The sequence below is a fragment of the Quercus lobata genome, chromosome 5 (assembly GCF_001633185.2).
Source record: "Quercus lobata isolate SW786 chromosome 5, ValleyOak3.0 Primary Assembly, whole genome shotgun sequence".
Taxonomy (NCBI): Eukaryota; Viridiplantae; Streptophyta; class Magnoliopsida; order Fagales; family Fagaceae; genus Quercus; species Quercus lobata.
Window position 1 is genome coordinate 49,354,888 of NC_044908.1, and position 22,187 is coordinate 49,377,074.

Genomic DNA, 22,187 nt, shown 5'->3' on the forward strand with positions numbered 1-22,187 from the left:
GAAATGTAGTATTTATTGTTGCTACACTTTTATTGAGCCACATCAAAAGTCATATCATCCATTTATTTCTTATCTCTTATTTTCTCTTTCTAAAATTTTATTTTCTCTATTATAAAAAAAAAAATAAACTCTTATTCTTCCTCTTAGTCACATTTATTATTACACTTTTTTCAACTTTTTCCTTCCCTTTCTACGTCTTTATCTCCTCACTACTCTTTACTCGGCCTCTTTATCTTCTTACTACTTTCTACTTTAATATTACACTTCATTCATCATTTTTCTTTTTTCTTTTTTTTTTTATTTTTATATTTTGACTCTTTTTTCCCCATTTTATTTTGTATAAATTCGATATCATTTCTCACATTTAATTCATATTTTCCCCACAAAAAATTGTGAGTACTCTCTCTCTCTCTCTTGTCTTGTGGATTTTTATTCTTTCTTATAATTTTGATTAAGGTTGATGGTTTTTTTTTTTTTTTAATTTAAAATATGGGCTTTGGTATTTTTTTTTTAATTTCCCATTACAAAATCTTCTCTCCCCCTTTTATAGATTTGGTTGAATTTTGATTTGGATTAATACTTAGTTAAATAGAAATTTGAGTTTATGTCAAAACACAATCTACGTGGATATGAATTTGAATATGACTACCAATTTTTTGGGTAATAAATTATTATAAAGTCTATCTTTCATTCTTTTTGTTTCGTTTTTTTTAATTTTGGTTAAGATAACATTGTAATTTTGTGATGAATTATTATTATTATCATCATCTCATTATTTATATAAATTTTCTGACGTGTGGCTTTGTTTTAAAAAAAAATTAAAATGTTGACGTGGTATTTAAAAATGCCAAATAATTATTTTTAATAATATTTTAATGGCCACGTCAGCAAGAAGGGCACTCTGTCTGCCACTTAGGAGGTTACCGTTAGTGGGTTGACGGTAGAGACCATTTTAAAAATGATTTTTTTATTTTATTTTATTTTATTTTTAGGGATGAAATTTGCAAAGAAATCAATTTTGGGACCAAAATGGGAATTGACCAAAAATATAGGGACTAAAAGTGCATTTTCACCAAAAAAATATTAATCAAACATAAAAAATATAACTTCTCAAAAAAAAAAAAAATACAAAATATAATAGTATGTGTAGGGGGGTATAAGACTAATAGGCCCATTTCAATATCTATACTAGGCCAGGGGTCCAGTCCAAGGAAAAACCCCTCTTCGGTCATGGGAGAATCCTTCTCGAATGGATATAGCCGAGGGTAAAAGAGGTAACAGACCACCGGTAGTGAGACTCCAGACCATTCCACAAGGTAGGGAAAGCACGAAAGTAGAGAAAGACAACAGATAGAATGGAAGCGTCTAAGGGAAGGCTGTCTTTATTGCATTCAGTGCCTTTTGCCTGACATAGTCATACTTCTCTGTCCTTACAACCACTCCGAACAACTGGAGGTAGGGGCTGATGGGACAAGTACCTACCCTAGGGACCCTATTCGGGAGGAGGAAAACGACTATAAAAAGGGGAGTAAAGAGAAACATAAAGGGGGGGAGGAACCCCCAACACACCAGAAAAAGCTCCTTGGATCTTGTCGATGACCAAATTTTCTCTGTTAAACTCGGCCCATGGGGGATACCTTGATGGTCGTCATTCACACATCAAAGCCCAGCTCTTTAGCCCACTCTCTACAAATTCATTGTATTGGGCTCACTGGTCTAAGGTTCCATGCATCTTAGACCTAGCCTGAAAAAACGTGACCCTACAGTATGATATATTTGTACTTTGTAAAGATAAAAAGATAAAAGAATACTTGTTGAAATCCTTTAAAAATAAAAGACTTGAAATAATTGTTACTTTTTATATATTATACCGTATTACGTAATATTTATATATTCCCACGCATAACATAGATTTGTAGCTAGTTCTAGACCTCAAGCACTTTGCTATGCACATAATCTTAAAACGTTCAAATTTTTATGGTTTTTGGATTGTGATCAAGCAGTCTATGCTCTGTTATCCTCCATTTGCTATGGATATCCAGTCATGACATAAAGCTATGTTGTCAAGGTCTAATAACAAGTTTATCGAGGTCTGCTGTATTCCTCTCTCATTGGCCATGGCCGTTTACTTCATTTTTCAGGTTATGGGCCAAGTAGCAATTTTGTTTTTCCTTCTAAAAAAAAAAAAGTTGCAACCTTCTTAAATTAGTAAATTCCAGGAAGGATAGCCTGTGATACAAAATGAGCCATAAGAGTCTGATGGCACAAAAATGGGTACATCCTGTCACATTACTTAAAAATTTTAAATGATTGCAATATTAAATGCATCTTTAAATTTGTAATATTTATTCCGAACCATGAAATAATTTTGTTTGTAATGAAGAGGGTTTCAGTTAAGTTCAACGTAAATAAGATCCGTCACTTGCAAATGGTTGGAATATATAGATGTCTAAGGACCAATGGCTATAGAAGCTCCTCCAGAGAATAAATTTGTAATATCTAATCCAAACCAAGAAATAATTACGTTTGTAATAAAGAGGGTTTTGGTTCAGGTCAAAGTAAATAAGACCCGTCACTTTGCAAATGGTTGGAATATGTCTAAGTACCAATGACAATTGTAGCTCCTCCAGATTTTCAGCATCCAGATGTATAATAGCACTCATTAATTTCCCCATGGGAATAAAATGAGGTTCCTAACCAATTTTTAAAGATAAAGATATCCTAATACAGGAGTTGGCAGTTTCTATCTTACAATGGTTATGAATGAGCATGTATTGACTCTTTCCACCAGTAAAGCAAGATCATTTTCTCCACAGGTAAAGCCATGAAAGCAAAGAATTCTAAATTTGGAAGTCAAGGAGACAGTCCTTGTCCTTCAAAGCTGAGTTGCAAATACTCATCCTTTCCTATATTAGTCCCCTCAACACCTGTAAAAAAAAAAAAAACAGAAAGAACAACGAACCAATAATTTCAATGTTGCTATTTATAGCAAACCCCATCTTTGAACCATGCTTTCAAATTCTCAAACTCTTAACATCATCATTTTTCTATCAAAACTTCTTCATACCCAACCCTTAGTTTTTTTTCAAACCCCCTCTTCTTTTCCTACATTTTGTTCTGATAAGCAATGGGGATAGGGAGTTCAAAGCTCAATCCACAAAGGGAGGCGGTACCAACCAAACTCCGTCCTATCATTCGCCGTTTTTTTGAGCAGATGAGACGACGTAGACATGCTGACATGTCCAAGAAAGAACTACTTAAAAAAGAGGTGGTAGACGATGAAAATTCCCAGGCTCAATCTCTACAAGACAAGGAGAGAAAGAGCACAAACTCTTCATTGGATGGGACTGTGCCAATAACAAAGGAAACACCCAAGACTCCTCTTCTACCTGAAGAGGATAGCAAGAGCAACACCTCTTCGTTGAATGAGACTGTACCAATTTCAAAGGAAACGCCAGTAGAGGAAAAGAAATTGGAAGTGTCACCCGTGCCGAAGTCTGAGTTTGAACCTGACACAAGTAAAAAGCCTAAGGAGCATAAAGATGAGAAATATGCAAAAAAGGGTGGAAAGGATTGTAAAGACGGAAAAGAAGAAAAAGAAGAGGACAAGGTGGTTGAGAAGACTGTGGTTATAGAGGATAAGGTTGTGGTGGTGGAACAAACAATGGCGGGTGAGGAAGAGGAAGAAGATGAGGAGGATGAGAATGATAAGGTTAGATATGTATCCCCTGGATCACCAAGTTTTAGGGTATATTGTGTCCCATATGAAGATAATAACGAGGAGGAGGGTAAGTATTCTTGAATCTTTGAGTCGACACTCATGTTTTGTCTATGAAATTTGGGAAGGCAATACAAACGGGTGTTATAATGTGTGCAGGTAAGGAGGACAGCTTGTACACAAAATGTCTCAGTGGTGAGAGTGCTGAGAGTGCAGAGAGTGTTGTATCAGTGACTTCTGATGACGTATGTATTATGAGCTCTCTCTCTCTCTCTCTCTCTCTCTCTCTCTCTCACACACACACACACACACACTGATTATAAAAATAGTAATGATAAGGATTTTTGTAACCACATTTTCTTGCAATGGTGTACTTTAGGCCCAGGAGACAAAGACAAAGAAGAAAAAAAATAGAGGAAGGCGATTCACAAAAGCCATACGAAGGACTGGACCTGTAAAGAATTTGTTGAATGTGAAATCATGCTACTACCCGAGTTGCTCTGGAAATGAAAGAGCTCGTCTTCTTGCAGAAAAAGCTTGATTACACTCTAGGAAGAACGAAGACAGCTTTTTAATTTGTTTCTGCTTTTTTCTAACTTCATAGGATTTTCAGGATTTCCTCTGTAGTTCTTGGTCATGAATCAAGTTCTTTAGAGAAGATAGGATTGTATATGTAATCAAAGATTGAGTCACTCTATCAACAGTCAGTGATAGGATGTAACCTGATTATATTTATTCACCATGCATTTAAGTGCTACATTAATTTTTAGTACTAGCACATTTGCCAGCAATTCCCCTACATCTTCCATACGTAATAAGATTTCTCCATCCAACAAGTTTCATGAAGAAAATTGAATATAACAAATACTGGAGTTCAGATTTAACATGAAAAGAAAGCTTAAATGCAAAATCAAGATGGTGTATTGTTGATTGGGCTGAGGACAAGGTTTGAAGTAGTCAAAATTGAGCCAAAAAGAAAAAAGAATGACACAAAATTATCTAAACACATCTTTTACATTTTTCAATCTTATATGAGCAGTTGTTAGTTCCTCTAAATAGCAACAAACACCACATGCAGGATTCAGATGACTAACATTAGAGCAGAATCTTCAAACATATTATTAAAAAAATATAACAATTGCACATAAAAAACGAAAAGAGATGCAGAACAACATTATTTCTAGACTATCAGAACCAGCAATGTAGCAAGTAGCAACTAATCCATCGAAAAATATATATAAATGCCAATACCAAACATATAACAAGAGTTTCACCCCAAAATAGAAATACAAACAAAGGAAAACCTAGGACAAGACAATATAAGGTTAACACCTTATGACTGACCAATATAATCAGAATAGCAGCAGCTGATTCATTCTTTTTGACATTTATGCCAAAAACACAGAAACACACAAGAAATATATGAAAGAAACACTTACAAATATTAATAGTTCATGGTATATATCTAACTAGTCAGAAGGGAAGACAGATGCAAGGAACTCCTCGTCCTCCAAGAAAATTTGCAAATTCTTGAACTTCATTAAAAACCTTACTGCTTCCTCATTAAATTCCACCATGAAGGCCAGCTTGATCAGTTCAGAGAGTGCACCAATATGATCACTGTTTTCCCATAACAAACCCTCAGATATTGCTTCAGAAAAATATGTAGCATATTCCATTTGATTCTTATATCCAGTAGACCTGTCCAACTTCTGTGTGAAAAACTTTGAAGACTCTCTATCCCAGCATATCATCCGGCTTGCTCTCGCATTCATGATCTCCCCTGAAGAAAGTGATAAACTGTAGTTTACAGTTATCGGTTCAACTATCTCATGGAAAGTAATATTCAGAAACCCTCGGATAATTTCATGCCTCCTTTCTGCATCCATTTTCATCACAGGATTTGCTAGAAAACCAAGGATGAGAATAATCAGATCTTTTGTAATTAAATTCTCCTTTGGATTCACCTGATTGAGTTGAGCATCATCCACTGTGTATGATTCTTCCTTCTCTACAGACTCGGATATAGTGCGAACACCTATCTTCCTGTAAATGTCAAACAACTTCATCTGAGGTAAAGAAGGCTTGCTTGGTCGAGGGTACCAGACAAATAGAGATTGGGCAGAAAACTGTTCGAAAAGATCTTGCAGCTGAAGATCATCAGCAATAAAAACATCATGCTTGTTGAACAGCAAAACGTCATCTGAGCCAGAAGCAACCGGCAATTTCACCAGCTTCTCAGTGAGAGTTTTCTCAGTCTTTTCACCCCAGTGCTTCAAAATATACCCCCAGAACTTAAGACAGTCATCATGTGACAATCGACGTCCTGAACTTTCCCAAACCTCCCAAAGCTTACAGTAATCAGCAACTGAAGGATTGCATTTAACACGGAAAGCACGTGAGAAGAAGTTAAGTAACTTTTGCTCATAATATCTGTCAAGAACTTTCAGCAGCGAATTGAAGAGACCATCCTTATCATGCAGAACACATTCACAGGGGCTGACCCACTCTCCATTCTGACTTCCATATGGGATCCATATCCCTTTTGCAACTTCACTGTCTGGATCCCAATTAAATAGACTCAAGTAATTATATATTCGAACTATAGTAGGCAACTGAACATGGAACTCAAGGTGGCTGGCAATCAATGAGCATCCTTCTTCAACATCAAGGATGACTCCTATTGCTTTGAGCTCTTCTTTGTATAGTGTAATATTAGAACCATAAAAATCTTCATCAATAAAAGGTCCATCTGTCCGCTCCAAATAAGAGCCCCACCTAGGATCGAATAATAAGCACTTTTCTGGAGGCCTATAACCTTTAGTGGTCTTCAACCATTTTCGAGAAATTTGTTTTAGGAAAGGATCTGGAAAGGAGTAATTTACTCCATTTAAAATCCGTATGCATTGCAGCAATGAAAACACATTTTCATTAGTAATGCGGGCAGGATCCATGGGAAAGTGAAGACCAGCTGCTACAAACTTTGCACCATCTTTGAATTCAACAACAACCCCCATGTTCTTCAGCTCTTCCTTGTATTTATGAATGTCCTTGCCATAATAGTTGTCACTATCATCTAAGAAAGGGAGGTCGACAGTAATTGGTAAAATTGACTGCCAATCTGGCCCAAACAGAATGCAATCTCTCGGAGATCTCTTATCACCAAGCATAGTCTGCAACCACTTAAGGTCACGTATGTTTTTCCTAAGATCTAGAGGAAACACATATTCATTTTCTTTTAGCTGACTACGACATGAAAGAAAAGAGAGAACAGGTTCTTTAGTCATGGAAGATGCCTCCCGCTTGAATTTGTCAGCAAATTCTTTTACCGCCACCTCAAAATCCACCTTCACCCCAGTTTGCTTCAACTCGTTTCTGTAAGAGAAGATATTGCTTCCATAGAAATCATGATCAATCAATGCAAAACCTTTAAAAACCTGTAGAATGCAAACCCATTGAGGGTCGAACAAGAAACATTCTCCAGCAAACTTGTAACCGAGATTCGTCTTGAAGCATTTCACACCACTCAATGCCAGAACAAGTTTGTTAGATGAACCCAGATGACGCATACATTCAAGTATCAAAAGAACAGCCTCAGCTTTCAGAGATGAGATTGAAGGTAATTTGAAGTTGTCTACAATGAGCTTATAACGTTCATTGAAGCCAACTACCACACCAAGCGACTTGAGTTCCTCTCTAAAAGAAAGGATTTCCTCTCCAAAGTAATTTTGATCGATGAAGGGAATGCTGCTGATTTGTGACGCAGTTTTCCATTCCTCATCAAACAAAACAGATTCAACTGGAGACCTGACACCGCACGATGTCTTTAGCCATCTCTTATCCTTGATACTGTTGATGAACTTATCCTGAGGAAGAAACTTTTCCCTCAAAAATCTGATGAAATTTAGTACAGACAGCACTTGGTCCCTACTTAAAGTGGAGTATTCTGTGAAAGACATAAGATGCTTTCCAATAAATTCACATGCTTCTCCATACCCAGACATGACTCCAATTTTCTTCAGCTCCTCCTTATACTCATTTATTCCATCACCATAAAAATTTAGATCAAGCAACGGAATATCAACAAGCACTGATCCGTTCTGCAAAATGTTTCCCAGTGAATAGGAAAGCATGAATGACTCTGAAGGTGGCCGGTAACCATGACAGCCACTAGTAGTAATTTTCAGCCAGCTACCTTCCTTTATGCATTTCAAGAACTTCTTGGGAAGGCCAATTTCTTTATGTTTCATCTTTCTAATCCAACCCAACAGCAAGAATGCATTTTTCTTGGTGAGTGGCGATGATACTGTAGGAATTGCAGCATTAGGAGGAGATATATTAGGGATATCAGAAGCCACAACATAAGTTTTGAGGAACTCCAAGAGTGTTTCTCCAGAAGCAAATTCATCAGCAAAATAGCCTGGTTGCAAGTAGTCTTCTGCTAACTCAACGTAGCCTTCATTTTTCCATGGATTTGAACCAATCAATCCCACCCATTTGCTTCCCTTGGCAGGGACAAGAACCCCTTTCCTGTGACTCTTTAGATTTCCATAGTTATCCACAAGTGGCATAGAATCACATAAAACACCAACCTCCTGTTGGGAAAGACAAAGCTTTCGAAGCGAGTGGTACAAGAAATGAACAAAGGCAATGGCACGCTTCTGGCAGCTATTGAGATATTTATTTAGGTGAAGTGCGTATTCATAGACGCTCATAGCACCAACATTCACATGATCTCGTAGCCACCATGACACTGTATCCCTCTTAGAGAAGACCCGAATAGCTTCTTGTGTGCTTTTCGGCAAAAAAAAGTAATTGGCTGGACATTTGAATTCCTTGTTCCAATCAATCAGCCATGAGATATGATCAGAATGAAGGGATAAGGACACCACTCTGTCACGACTCAACTGCTTGGATTCATTTATGCTGCAAAGAGATACATCGCCATAAAGATCCACATATTTTATTAGTGGAATGTCCTTGATTTTGGTTAATTCAAATTTGAACCTCCAGTTATCAGAAAGAAACAGTAAAAGCTCCAAGTACACGTCCTCTGACACTCCTTTAACAAGTTTAGAACTTTGGATGCACTCTGCGTACCATTCGTTGTTGACTAGTTCCACACCCAGGAAATTCAGAATGCTATCATATTCTGTTCTATCAAATGAGGAGCTCAAAATGTGCTTTCCATGTGATGAAAGATGAACCAAGCTCACCTTTTGCTCCCTTGCCTTTTCCAGAATGGTCCAGAAAGCAGGCATAAGCCTACCAACTTCACGAGGTTGATGAAAGGACTTCTGCTCCGTGTATGACTCACTTGGAAGAATACTTTTTTCAAGAAGCTTGGATTTGATGGACTCCCTGACAACATTCAACTCTTGATAAGAAGAGCTGTTGATGGGAATGAACCTGAACATCGGAGCCAAACTAGACACTGGCGCATTCACGGAATTTATAACTAGTGAATCAAAAGCATTGATAAAAGCAGAGGGCACGCAGTCAAGAATCCCTTGGTTCCACTTGTTGTCCAAGAGAATTGTTTCCCTTGATGAGGCAAGAAGAAAATCAGCCTGAATTATGAAGGGAAAGTTAGTAACCATCTCTGTAGGAAGAAATGCATAGATCCCAGGTGAGCTCATTCCCCTGTGGAGGCGCTCATCAAAAGGAAAAGCCAATATGATCACCGACTCTTCAACTTCCATTCTCCTTTCCACTTTGTTTTCTTGCCTGACAGGAAACTTTTGCCTCCACATAAAGTAGCTGCATTCTCCCTCATACTCCTTATCCTTTTCATCAGCAGAGAGATGGAGTGTGTAGGACACAGCATCAATGTTCTTCCTCACCACCAATTCAGTCACACTTGTAATTGCTATTGCACTTACTGTATTTAGCCTAGGATCCTTGTTATGTTCCCTGACTGAAAGCTGCCTAATCTTTGATAGGAACAATAGAACTTCAGGATGAACATTTGAGAGCTGCAGCTTCACAGGTTTGACCTTATCGAACTTCAGAGGTAAGACTATTGTTGTCGTTGGAAGAGTAGTCCTAGAACCATATATTTTTTTGATGTCAGAAAGAGTTGGACTCTCCTCGACCCATTCAGGAACTATGTACCCGAGATTGCAATGTGGACAAGGCTCTTCATTAAACCGTATCTGATATCCATTGCTGAATATGCATGGCTGAGAACTAACTAGAAAGACGCTCTTAAATCCAATTCCTGCATATTAATAGTAGAATAAGCTACTTAGAGCACTAAGAGAACAGCTAAATTATCCTGTCCAGTAATTATCCTTTTCTTTCAAAATAATTGAGTATATAAAACATAACACTCTGCACTGACATCTTAAGATTAGAATAGAAGTCAATTCACAAGCATTAAGATTGAAGAGAGAGAGAGCTTAGGGGCTGTCAATTCCATTGGTTATTGTAATTTATTTATTAAAAAAGGTTCCAACTTTTAACGACATTTTTTCATTGTAGTTTCTAAAAGAACATCACAGGTTTTATAAGTACAGCAAACTTTTGGAACGCATATCTTATATTCAAGCCATCAAGTGAGGATTTCTGAAACAAAAGAATAAAAACATATACTAAAACATGTTTGGAATATATTTTCAAACCTGTTTTTACCTATTTTGAAAAAATATTTTACAAATGGTGGACCAAACAGCTTTGGAGTTTCGTTTAAATTCGAAGAACCATTTATGTTTTTAAGGATTTGCATTTAATTATAACAAACTTTGGCTCTAATCATTTGACTTTGTCTTTATGTCCTTGACTAACAACTTGTTTGTTCCAATGTAAAACATTTCTCAAAAAATGTTTTCCTCGTTTTTGAGGGTTTAGGACAACTGAAAACCTGGGTCAAACTGAAATCATTTTCTGTTAATCAGGAAAAACACATTCTTAGGGTCTAAAAATGTTTTATGCTTTTCAGGCTCAAAAGAACAAAAACCTCCAAAATGACAAAAGTATCCCGTAATCTATAAAATGACAACATTACCCTCAGAACCTCCAAAATGATATTGAAACATTCAAAATGACCATAACACCCTTTAAACCTTTAAAATAATAAAAATATCCCCTAGAAACCTCTAATATGACTTAGATATCCTAGAATCATCTAGAACGATAGAAATACCCATAAACTCCAAAAGTGGCTAGAGTAACCTCAAAAATTTTAAAATGCCCTTGAAACTACAAAATTACAAAAATAACCTGGAAACCTATACAATGATAAAAATACCCTCTTGAAAACCTCTAAAATGATAGAAGAAACCTTAAAATTTCCAAAAGACCAAATTACTCTCAAAACTAACATAATAACCAAAAAACCCCTAAACTTACAAAATACCTTTAAAACACACTATGACTAAAAAAGCCTCTCTCTTTTTTACTGTTTTTCTTATCTATAATTAGATGGTTACAATAGGGGAGAGGGGATTTGAACCATTTCCATTGGAAACACTAGGAGGTGCCAATTGAGCTACAATATTCTTGGCGACTAAAGTACCCCCTAAATCTACCAAAATGATACCAAAAAAAAAAAAAAAAATCTAAAACATTGAAATAACAAAAATATCTCATGAATCCTCAAAATTTTGGGAATCGCCCCAAAATTTTAAAAGTCGTACAAAAACAAATTTAAAGTACTAGTTTGGAGGTTTCAGATGTTTTTAATTATGATTTGAATGTGTAAGTTTAGATAATAGTTGGGCTATTAGTGTAATTTTCAATAATTTTATTTTGTTCATGCTTATTTTTAAGTTTGATTTTAGATTGATTTTAGTTGTTCTGATTAATATTTTAAAAGTTGTGATTTAAAGTTGTTATTTAATATCTATATAAAACTATAGAAAAGAGTTTTCAAAAACACAACCAAACACCAAAAACAAACAATTGTCTTTGAAAATATTTGGCTAAATTTTAAATTACACCCTTTAACTTTGCCTAAAATTCAATTCAATACTCTAACTTCATTTTATTTAATACCCTAACTTTCAATATTGTTCAATTCAGTCCTCTAGTTAATCTCTGTCAACTTTGTTTGTTTTAAATGGAAAGACTAAATTGAACAAAGCTATTTTTACAAGAGGAAGTATCATTTGAACTAAAACTTATTGGTGACTAAGAATATACATTGGCTTAAATACCAAAGACTAATACACATTATCTCTATCAAAATAAATTGTTAAATATTAACATTCCTTCATACCTTGACTTGTTTGTTCATGTTTTCTATAAGCTATATTTTGACTCTGCAAAATTTCATCATGCAAGAAGATTTATTTATAGATTTTATGCTTTGAACAATCTTTCCAAGGCAACAATATTTCATTCCTAATTCAAGCAACTATTGTAACCCATATTTCATATGACTCTTAAGTTAGCATTTATCACTAGAGAATAATAGGCGGAAGTTGCTCTTTTGTGGAGAAATTATTAGGTCCACCAGGAGGATTGCCACCATGACCTCCCAACTAATAAAATACTGTTATTTATGCAAATGTGACATCACCTGGTAATTTTTTATTTTTTATTCATTATGCTGATTAGGAAGCTCACTCACACATTTGCATAGGTGACATCGTCTCATTGGTTAGGAGAACCACTTCAGCAGTCCTTCTGGTTGACCTAATAATTTCTTCCAATTGTGGATCAACGAATTTTGATGTTTGACTAAAACAAATAAATCAAAACTGTCATGCTTGTTTTGACTTCTTTCCAAGTCAACCCAGTTAATATTATTAATAGTCTTCTTGACAAAATAGCATTTTGAGTAAACCATATATAACAACTTTTGGTGTTACTAGTTCTCATAACAATACTTAGACTAGAGTGGCTAATATAAGCTGTAATTCTAGGAAACTAGGTAAAGTACCTTTCTCTCCGATATAACCACATTTCCTGTTGCCTTTCTTGGTGGACCGACCAACACTGCAAATAGAGTCAATATTTTTTGATGAGAAACCTTTCTCATTGTTGAAAATCAACAATGTTGCTAGAGCCCCTGTGTTTGTAATGTCCTCAGAAGTTATAACAAACTCAAGAGATGGATCCACTCCCTTCACGTAATTATTATCTTCAGCATTCTGACCAAAAATAATTCAACATTATACATAAGTCAATAAAAGTCAACCCTATTCTTTTGCTCCATAAATACATCTAACACTAAGTCTATACAAAACCTTTTTTCACAGAAACTATGTTTAGAAGTTTAGAGGGAGAGAGAATAGAGCGGAAGGAGAGAAAAGGCCAAGAGAATGATTGCATTTCCCCCCATTTAATTAACAATTAAGTAAAAGAGTACTCCACTTTGTTTGGATGTTAATTTGGAAGGAGAGAAAACTATAATATCATATAAATTAACAATTATAACTATCTTTTGCTAATTTTAAGAGTTCTTCTATGGCCCCAACAAAATTTCACAAGTGGAAGTGTTTGTCTACTGTAATTCAGAATAAAATAAAATAAGATTACATCCAAACCCACCACAACTCAAATCAAGGTTATTGTGAAAATGTTGTGAGCATAGACTTTTATTGTGAAAATGTTGTGAGCATAGACTTTCTCTAATTTTGAAATAAAGATTAATTAAACCTTCTCCCTTTATTTCCCTCTCCTGCTGGAGAAAATCTATCATATATCTGATACATGTATCTACCATCTTACATGGGATATATAGGGACGGAGGCATAGTTTGACTTGGGGGCAATTCTATAAAATTATACTTTACTCCCCTCTTTAACAATATTATTAATTCTTTCAAGAGTAAAGCTATAATTACAAATTTTTTTACAATTTATTGATGTAGCAAATTCTTATTAGTTCACATTTGAACTCACCGCTTACACTAATTTTTTACTTACCAATAATTACTTATCACATCAGCAATTTGTAAAAAAAAATTTATAACTAACATTTTCCTCCTTATAAAAACTACAAAAAAAAGGAAAAAAAAAAAAAAAAACTATAGATCTAAAATCTTAAACAAAATATAAAAGCCCAAAACAATTAGCTCAACTACAAAATTACCAATATAAAAAAAAAAAAAAAATAAAAAATAAAAAACCCTCAGAAGCCGCTCGGATGCCGGAGCCATAGCGCACACCCCATCAGATACATGTAAACATCCTATACCCCTTCCATCCAAACACAGTTCTAAGATAGAATATGTAAATAAAATACAGAAAAATGGTGTCCCCTGGTGGGCCCATGTAAAATTAACAATTTGTCATTTGAGTGAGTTTGGCATCCCACATTTTCTAGTAATTTATCTTTTAAAAGATGAGACATAAGTGCGTTTGGATTGATAAAAACTGAACTCAAATTCAGCAAAAAAAAAAAAAAAAAAAAAACTCAAGAAAACATGAGCCCCATTGAAAATGAAGTTATTTGAATTGATTTTTTAGTTGAGTTTTTATAACTTAAAACTCAAAATTTTGAGTTGTTAAAAGAAACTGAAAACAAAATTTAGATATTTCCAAATTTTGAGTAAAGTGTTTCAATGGGTCCCACTACTTTATGCACAAATTTGAGTTTTAGATTTGAGATATGCATCTAAGATATGAAACGAGAAACTGAAAAATCAGAGTTAGAAATATGAGTTATGAAAATTGAATTTGAGTTATGAGTGAAACCAAACAGCCTAAGGTTTTGTCCAAAATATAAAAGTTAATTAAAAAAAAACTAATATTGTTACTTCTTCAGTAAAAAATAAGAAAAAAAGCACAATCAGAAGCTAAAATCTTCTAGCCACAGATGTCTGTGAAAAAATTGTAAAAAATAAATCTTGTTACACACTTAATGATGAATGCACACACTCCTTAAAAAATTGTGTTTTTGAAAATACGATGCAATAGTGAGTGTATGATAATCATTACCCAACTGTTTAAACATTTAATTTGAAGAACAACGACATGGGCAATCTGATATTCACAAACATATACTGATATACATCATTGAGAGCCAATCACAAAAATAAAAACGCAAACACACAAGCATATACTATTAAGAAAGAATAAATGAAGTTGAGAAAGTAACCTGAATGAGTTCCATGAGAAAATGTGCATCCTTGGCATAAAGCTCAGCAGAGAGGTTCTTGACAGCCTGGTGAAGATCCTCTGTTAATGGGTTCTGTTCCCCTCCAATGGAGAACTTTGTTCTACGTATCTTTTCAATGTGTTCTCTCGCTGCAGCCTCCATATCTGTACGTAAAAACTACACAAACACAAAAAGCTGAAAAACCAGAGATTTCTGCTTTTGCTTACAGAGAGAGAGAGAGAGAATGAAATGTACACACACACACACACATATATATATATATATATATATATGTAAAACTCTATATAGAAGGTGGTGACGAAGCTAGCTTAGCTTACTTCTCGATGTAGTAGAACTAGGTTGATGAGAGAGAAAAGTAAAGACTCGTAGGATTGTACGGAAAGTGGAGCTTTTCGCACTAATTCGACCGCTTGGGTCAAGTTGTTTTAAAGACCTTTGGTTTCTTTTTCATTTTTCCAAAGGAACTCTGACTAGAGAGTGTGGAATCATAGTGGACGACGAGGACTTTTGGACTTCAATCGGTCTTCTTTTCACTTTTTTCCTATTATATTGTCATCTATGATTAGAAAAAAATATAGAACCCTAACTATTTTACCATTTCTTTATCACAATTGTGATGAGCGTGGTCCTAAAAAAAAAAAAAAATTATGATGAGCGTGAGTGGCGGAGAAAAAAATAAAGTTTAATGTGAAAATAATAGGAAATTATTGACGGTCTATCACATCAAAATTGTGATAAAAAAAATGGTGAAACTGTTCGGAATCCTAAAACCATGATTGATTATCAGTCTTTTGGTTCTTTTAAGCTTCCTAACGTACACAGGATGCAATTACTCCCCATAATGTGCCTTTGTCGTGACTCTTTTTTATCCCAAAGAGTTTCTCAAAAAATTTCTTTAGTTTTGGGTTTGACTCGATTTAAGTCTCACATTAGTTTTTATTTATTTTTATTTTTATTTTTATGTTAATTTATATAATATAATTTATTTTCCTTCTTTTTTTACTTTATTTCGTACTAATTTTTTATTTTCCTTCTCTTTTTCCACTGTCCATTTCTCTTCTCCAACCTCACAGCCCTCCTCACTGGCTACCAGAGTTTAAGGGGAGAGAAAGTTGATAAGATCTTCACTGTTAAGGATATCTATGCAGAATCATATTCCAAGACCAACTCTGCTACAGATTTGGATAACAAGTCTTCTATTCAAACTGCTTCTTTAATTCAAAGATAGAACACCTAATAAGGATAAGTTATACATCTTAAAAAATTCTTGATGTATTCTAATTCCTTGATGTCATCCTTCTCTTATACAGATTATTACAAAAGCTTCAAACAATTGCCAAGAGAATAATGCTTTATTCAAACAAATCTGTTTTCACATTCACAAGTTGAAATAGAGATCTAGTTGACAATGTGTTGGCTCAAGAATTGGTGAGTTATTGACATATTGTCATAGAAATGTTACTCAACCAACGTAAACAATTGAAGTGGACTGAGGCCCAGTTTCCTATAGTTTAGTGTTGTCCAGGGATGTCAAATTGTCAATAGTCTTAGGCTTTGGCTGAGTATAATCCACCAACAACCAATGAGGTTGTATAAATTTACCCATATGTTATTGTTAAAAAATATGTCCAATTAAATAAAAAAAAAGTGGGCAAACAACAATAAAAATAAATATAAAAACTAAAGGCAATCGCCTAAATTTATTAAAAAATAAAAATCATGCCAAAAAAAAGTAAAAAAGAAAAGAAGAAAGAAAAAAGAAAGAAAGAAGAAAACCAAAACAAAAGAAGGCCACAGGCCAGAAAAAAAAAAAAAAAAAAAAAAAAAAAAAAAAAAAAAAAAAAAAAAAAAAAAAAAAAAAAAAGGCAACCAACAGGTATAAAAATAAATAAATAAAAAAGAAAAAAGGAAAACCAAAACAAAAGAAAGCGATGATCCAGGAAAGAGAAAAAAAAAAAGGCAACCAATAAGTCAAAAAAAGAAAAAGAAAAAGGTAACCAACATGTCGTAAAAGGAGGAAGCAGTGCTGCAGTAGTTTAGTTATTAATGGCAACTGTTCATCTCTGCTCTATTTTCTCCTCATTATGGGTAACTATTCATTTCTCCTCTATGGTCTCCCTAAATTGGGGAGATAATTTTGGTGGGCTAGGCCATCACGGGAGAAAACATCTAGGCCCTAACAATTCTCTATCCTCCTTTTTTTTCCAACCAAACACCATAAAATCAATTTTTTCTTTTCTATTTTCTATCCTCCCTATTTCACTTCCAACAAAACAAACGCTTTTATAAAAAAGAAAAAAGAAAAAAGAAAAAAAAAGACACTAGTCTATGTGTGTGTGTGTGTGTGTATATATATATATATATATATATAGAGAGAGAGAGAGAGAGAGAGAGAGAGAGAGAGAGAGAGAGAGAGAGAGAGAGAGAGAGAGAGAGAGAGAGAGAGAGAGAGAGAGAGAGAGAGAGAGAGAGAGGAGAGGGGTTGTGCCCAACTTACTAAATTATCTATCTAATCACCCAACTTGACCCGCCTCACCTAATGGACCTGCATGGGTTGGGTCGGGTTGATGCGAACTAGGCTAGTTGCGGGTCAAGCGGTTTTTTTTTTTTTTTTTAGAATACTAAATATTTTTAACACACACACGGAGAGAGGGAAAAAAGCTTTTAAAAAAAATTTACAGTGGTGTATATCCAAAAGGACTTAATTCTTAGAAAATGAGTGTGTTAAAGAGGTTTAAAATTTGTGCTGTGTATCCAAGAGTTAGGCCCTTTTGGATATACACCATTGTAAGTTTCTTTAAAAAACCTTCTGCCCTAGCTAGTTGTATAGCAGTTTTATAAAATTTTCCTTTAACTAAATAGTTATTCTACCTGCTCACACAATACTCCTGATGCGCTTCTCCACTTCATCCACCTTGTTTTTATCCTATAATTCACATCATTTTCAATCTTTACGGCTTGAAGAATTATTGATCCAAGTATAACCCATAAAAAAAAAAAAAAAAAAAAAAAAAAAAAAAAAAAAAAAGAAAAAATCTAAATTACAAATGTAAAAAGAGAAACAGCCAGACCCTCTTCCAAAAAAACCTAGATAAGCATATCCAACAAGCTTGCGCAGATGGTTCTAGCTACACTATAAGTCTATAACATAACTAGTTATATGTCAGTAAACAATGAAAACAATTTGAGAAGTACATTTTTTCAGGGAAAAAAAATTCATGAAAAGTACCTTTCAATGCCATCGAAACATTGAACATCATAAAGAATTTATAAACAATGATCTTCCTGTTGACTCCTTACACTCTTAAACTCAATTGCTGGTCCACACTTTCTATTTTGCCAAAGGTTTAGGCTCTCAAGTATCCATATCTGAAGTGATAAAGCCTTCATAGGCACCTCCACCATAGTACACAAGGTGTGACCACTGGTTATGAAATTTATTTATACTTATTGCACCCTACATACAATACAAGCAAAAAATAAAAAATAAAAAACTCTCCATACATATTTGGAAAGAAGCCTAATATGGGTTGTCAATGGTATCACCAAGATAAACTAAAGTTATATTCAATAAAATTTCTTTGATTCTCAGAGTTAAATTCCATCACAGAAACCGAAATCAACACCAAGTGATAGGGCTGCTTTCTCTAAGCGCAATTTTTTTTTTTTTCAATTTTCTTAGAGCTTCTAATTGCAGTGAGGCTGAAATGATTTTGAATTTAATACACCTATCCTCAGAATTTCAGCCTTGGGAGATTCAGCATAAACAACGTAATAATTTTGGTTCAATTCAAGTACAAACTTTTAATTTCCTACTGAATTTCCAACTACATTACCAATCACTCTAAATGCTCAAGCTAAGAGACAAGCAAGCAAGTTACCTATTCACAAGTTTCAGTCTCATTGTCTAATTATACACCAAGTTTTATTCTTACTTATAAAAAAATGCACTTAATTTTATTAATTTAAAAGTTTTTACTCTCTCTATTTGTTTTCTTTAAAATAAATATATATAAAAAGAAGAAGAAGGAAAGATAGCAAAATTTTGAGCATTTATCATGTTTTTTTCTCCTGGGATTCTCATGATTCAACTCTCACCTTAGCTTGCTATCATAGATGTGATATATAGAGGGCAGTGTTCTAAAAATTAGAAAGAAAAAAAAAATGACATTTGGCCAAAGGAAACAAAAGCAACCTTATAATCAATATGTGGCGTGCCATTAAATAAAAAATTGTCCATTCCTTTGGCTTCCTAATTACTATTTACAATTCTTGTGACTTGGCAAGCAAGAAAAGATAAAAGATGGATAAAAGATCTGGATGTGACAATCATTAGTTTGCTCATTCTAGAAACTTCCATTTCCAAGAACATTAGGTCATCTCATCAATTATATTTGTACATGAATGGTTAAAAATATGTCAATAGTTTCTAGAATTAAATTTAACTTTTTAGTTCCTCACTAGTGGTTGAGAAAAATGTATCGCATGTATAATATGTTGGAATGATAAAGGGGTATCACCTTGGCATGCATAGAGTTAATTTATTCATTCTCTAGTTAGGCACAGCCTAAATCCATATTGTACATTGGATAGGAGTTCATTTTCTCATCTGTTAACTTCTTATATATAACTAATAAGCCTCCTGAGAACTGTTTTCAAATTTATAAATAACAAGAATTAGATATTGTAATTGCAATGTACATGATACTAAAAGGAAATACAACATTTGATGCAGCTAGCCCATATGCCTTGGCCAACATTTCGTTAAATTGAGAAAGCTAGATTCCAAAATCACAGATTACACATGTTATGCCTAGAAGCAATATATTAATTAATTACACAAAGCAAAAAGAAATCAAAGGCTTAACATTTTTTCCCAAGAAAGAAAAGAGCATACCTTTGTGAGGATGATATCCGAAAGATCAGCCTCGATCTGCTTTTGAATTGCACAGCTCAGCTTGGTAGCTGCAAATCAAATATACCTTACTAGAAACCCACACATGCACAACACTATACCGAGTAGGTAAAAGTACTCTCTGCTCCCATAATTCTCATCCTCTCCCTCTTCCCCTCTCAGTCTCCCCCTGCTGTCCCATCTGTCTCTTTGTTTCTCACTCAATGCCTCTGTACAAGCAATTTTTTTTTTCTTTCTCTGTTTTCCTCTTGGACATTTTTCTCACCCAAATCAGTGAGTTTTGAAAGTTCTGAAAAAGAATCGTTTTGGCTCAACAAAAGACTATTCATTTGGCTTCTCACATGCTAGACACAAGAACATCATAGGCCTTTGGACTAGTCATCATAATAACAATTAAGCTAGACATTTAAGGTTCTAGAAAGACTATTTGAAGTATTTGCAAAATGAGGTCAATTGATCCAGCATGAACAAACAATGAACTTGGTAACGCTCAGACTAACACAGGAACTTGTTCAATGAAGTTATATGAACCTAGCAAACCCAACAACTTATGTGCAGCAAATATTAAACATAAATAAATAAACGGAAACTTAAATACATAAGTCCAGCAAAAAACATTAAAAAAAAAAAAAAAACAGGAAATAAACCAAACCTAATGTCATGACTCATGACCGGAAAAAGAATGCAGTCAAATTAAGGCTTATTGTGATTGCTTACATAGTTCAGATCTACCTTATACGCGTCTTTTGTAGGATTCAATACATCCTTGTACAAAATAATCATACAATCCAATCTGATCCACTCAATCTCAAGTATCACAATTTTCTCCACTAATATCACTTACGTCCATGAGAAGGATAGTGTTGCATTACAGTACCCCCAAGCCACACAATATTACTGACCCAGCCCAAATATTATTTGTTATGACTTGAGGAAAATGATAGCCATATCTATACCATATTCCAAACAGACTAATAATATTACAATTAAGAACACCTCTTCATCATGTATATAACACAATATACACACAGCCAATCCATACCATCCGAGATGCCACAAAAAGTCATTTAATTGCTTAAAAGTCAAATAAAGAACATAATTAACTTAGAAATATGAAAAGTATGACAATATACTTAAAATTATTAGAAGGCCATATATGTCAAAGACCATGTTTTGGTCCACCGCTCAACAAAATCCAAAAAGCCGAAACTTGAGGCTCAAAAATATATATACATGCCAATACCAAACATTAACATTTAGTTCAGAATTAAAGAGTATCGCCCCAAAATAGAAATACAAACAAAGGAAAATCTAGGACAAGACAATATAAGTTTAACAGCTTATGAATGACCATTAGAATCAGAATAGCAGCAACTGATTCATTCTTTTGAGTTTTGACATTTACGCCCAAAACACTGTAAGAAACACACAAGAAATATATGAAAGAAACACAAATATTAACAGTTCATGGTATATATCTAACTAGTCAGAAGGAAAGACAGATGCAATGAACTCCTCATCCTCTAAGTATATTTGCAAATTCTTGGACTCCATTAAAAACCTAACTGCTTCCTCATCAAATTCCAGCACGAAGGCCAGCTTGATCAGTTCAGAGAGTGCACCAATATGATCACAGTTCTCCCATAACACACCCTCAGATATTGCTTCAGAAAAATCTGTTGCATATTCAATTTGATTCTTATATCCACTAGACCTGTCCAACTTCTGTGTGAAAAACTTTGAAGACTCTCTATCCCAGCATATCATTCGGCTTGCTCTTGCATTCACGATCTCCCCTGAAGAAAGTGATAAACTGTACTTTACGCTTATTGGTTCAACTATCTCAAGGAAAGTAATATTCAGAAGCCCTCGGATAATTTCATGCCTTCTTTCAGCTTCCATTTTCATCACAGGATTTGCTAGAAAACCAAGGATGAGTGTAACCAGATCTTTTGTAATCAAATTCTCCTTTGGATTCACCTGATTGAGTTGAGCAACATCCACTGTGTATGATTCTTCCTTCTCTACAGACTCGGATATAGTGCGAACACCAATCTTCCTGTAAATATCAAACAACTTCATCTGAGGTAAAGAAGGTTTGCTTGGCTGAGGGTACCAGACAAATAGAGATTGAGCGGAAAACCGATTGAAGAGATCTTTCAGCTGAAGATCATCAGCAATAAAAACATCATGCTTGTTGAACAGCAAAACTTCATCTGAGCCAGAAGCAACCGGCAATTTCACCAGCTTCTCAGTGATGGTTTTCTCAGTCTTTTCACCCCAGTGCTTCAAAACATACACCCAGAACTTAAGACAGTCATCATTTGACAATCGGTGTCCTGAAATTTCCCAAGCCTCCCAAAGCTTACAGTAATCGGAAACTGTAGGATTGCATTTAACATGGAAAGCACGTGAGAAGAAGTTGAGCAAATTTTGCTCATAATATTTGTCAAGCACTTTCAGCTGCAAACTGAAGAGACCATCCTT

General features: G+C 34.5%; 3 protein-coding genes across 3 annotated transcripts in view; 1 reads left to right on the forward strand and 2 right to left on the reverse strand.

The window, feature by feature from the left end:
• The first annotated feature begins 3,127 nt into the window (after positions 1 to 3,127).
• Positions 3,128 to 4,259, forward strand: LOC115990618 (chromatin modification-related protein EAF7-like). Its single transcript, XM_031114430.1, has 3 exons — positions 3,128 to 3,788; positions 3,878 to 3,963; positions 4,098 to 4,259. The coding sequence occupies exons 1-3, from the start codon at positions 3,128 to 3,130 to the stop codon at positions 4,257 to 4,259; spliced, it is 909 nt and encodes a 302-aa protein (XP_030970290.1).
• A 679-nt stretch (positions 4,260 to 4,938) lies between these two features.
• On the reverse strand, positions 4,939 to 14,991 carry LOC115988762. The gene is made up of 3 exons (XM_031112378.1): positions 14,765 to 14,991; positions 12,603 to 12,813; positions 4,939 to 9,938 (listed from the first exon to the last, which is right to left on the reverse strand). The coding sequence occupies exons 1-3, from the start codon at positions 14,924 to 14,926 to the stop codon at positions 5,188 to 5,190; spliced, it is 5,124 nt and encodes a 1,707-aa protein (XP_030968238.1). The 5' UTR covers positions 14,927 to 14,991; the 3' UTR covers positions 4,939 to 5,187.
• Positions 14,992 to 20,933: 5,942 nt separating this feature from the next.
• The window catches only part of LOC115990619, a 2,436-nt gene continuing 1,182 nt past the window's right edge, over positions 20,934 to 22,187 (reverse strand). The window contains exon 2 of the mRNA XM_031114431.1: positions 20,934 to 22,184. Within this exon, the coding sequence (XP_030970291.1) occupies positions 21,183 to 22,184 (1,002 nt within the window). The 3' untranslated portion in view covers positions 20,934 to 21,182. The remainder of the gene's footprint in view (positions 22,185 to 22,187) is intronic.

Excerpts from the sequence above, each read along its gene's own strand:
- LOC115988762 (XM_031112378.1), bottom strand. The coding sequence starts at position 14,926 with ATGGAGGCTGCAGCGAGAGAACACATTGAAAAGATACGTAGAACAAAG. Across the intron at positions 12,814-14,764 it reads TTCTCATGGAACTCATTCAG|AATGCTGAAGATAATAATTA; the intron begins GTTACTTTCTCA and ends ATTTTTGGTCAG. Across the intron at positions 9,939-12,602 it reads TGGTTATATCGGAGAGAAAG|GAATTGGATTTAAGAGCGTC; the intron begins GTACTTTACCTA and ends ATTAATATGCAG.
- LOC115990618 (XM_031114430.1), top strand. The coding sequence starts at position 3,128 with ATGGGGATAGGGAGTTCAAAGCTCAATCCACAAAGGGAGGCGGTACCA. Across the intron at positions 3,789-3,877 it reads AGATAATAACGAGGAGGAGG|GTAAGGAGGACAGCTTGTAC; the intron begins GTAAGTATTCTT and ends TAATGTGTGCAG. Across the intron at positions 3,964-4,097 it reads TATCAGTGACTTCTGATGAC|GCCCAGGAGACAAAGACAAA; the intron begins GTATGTATTATG and ends GGTGTACTTTAG.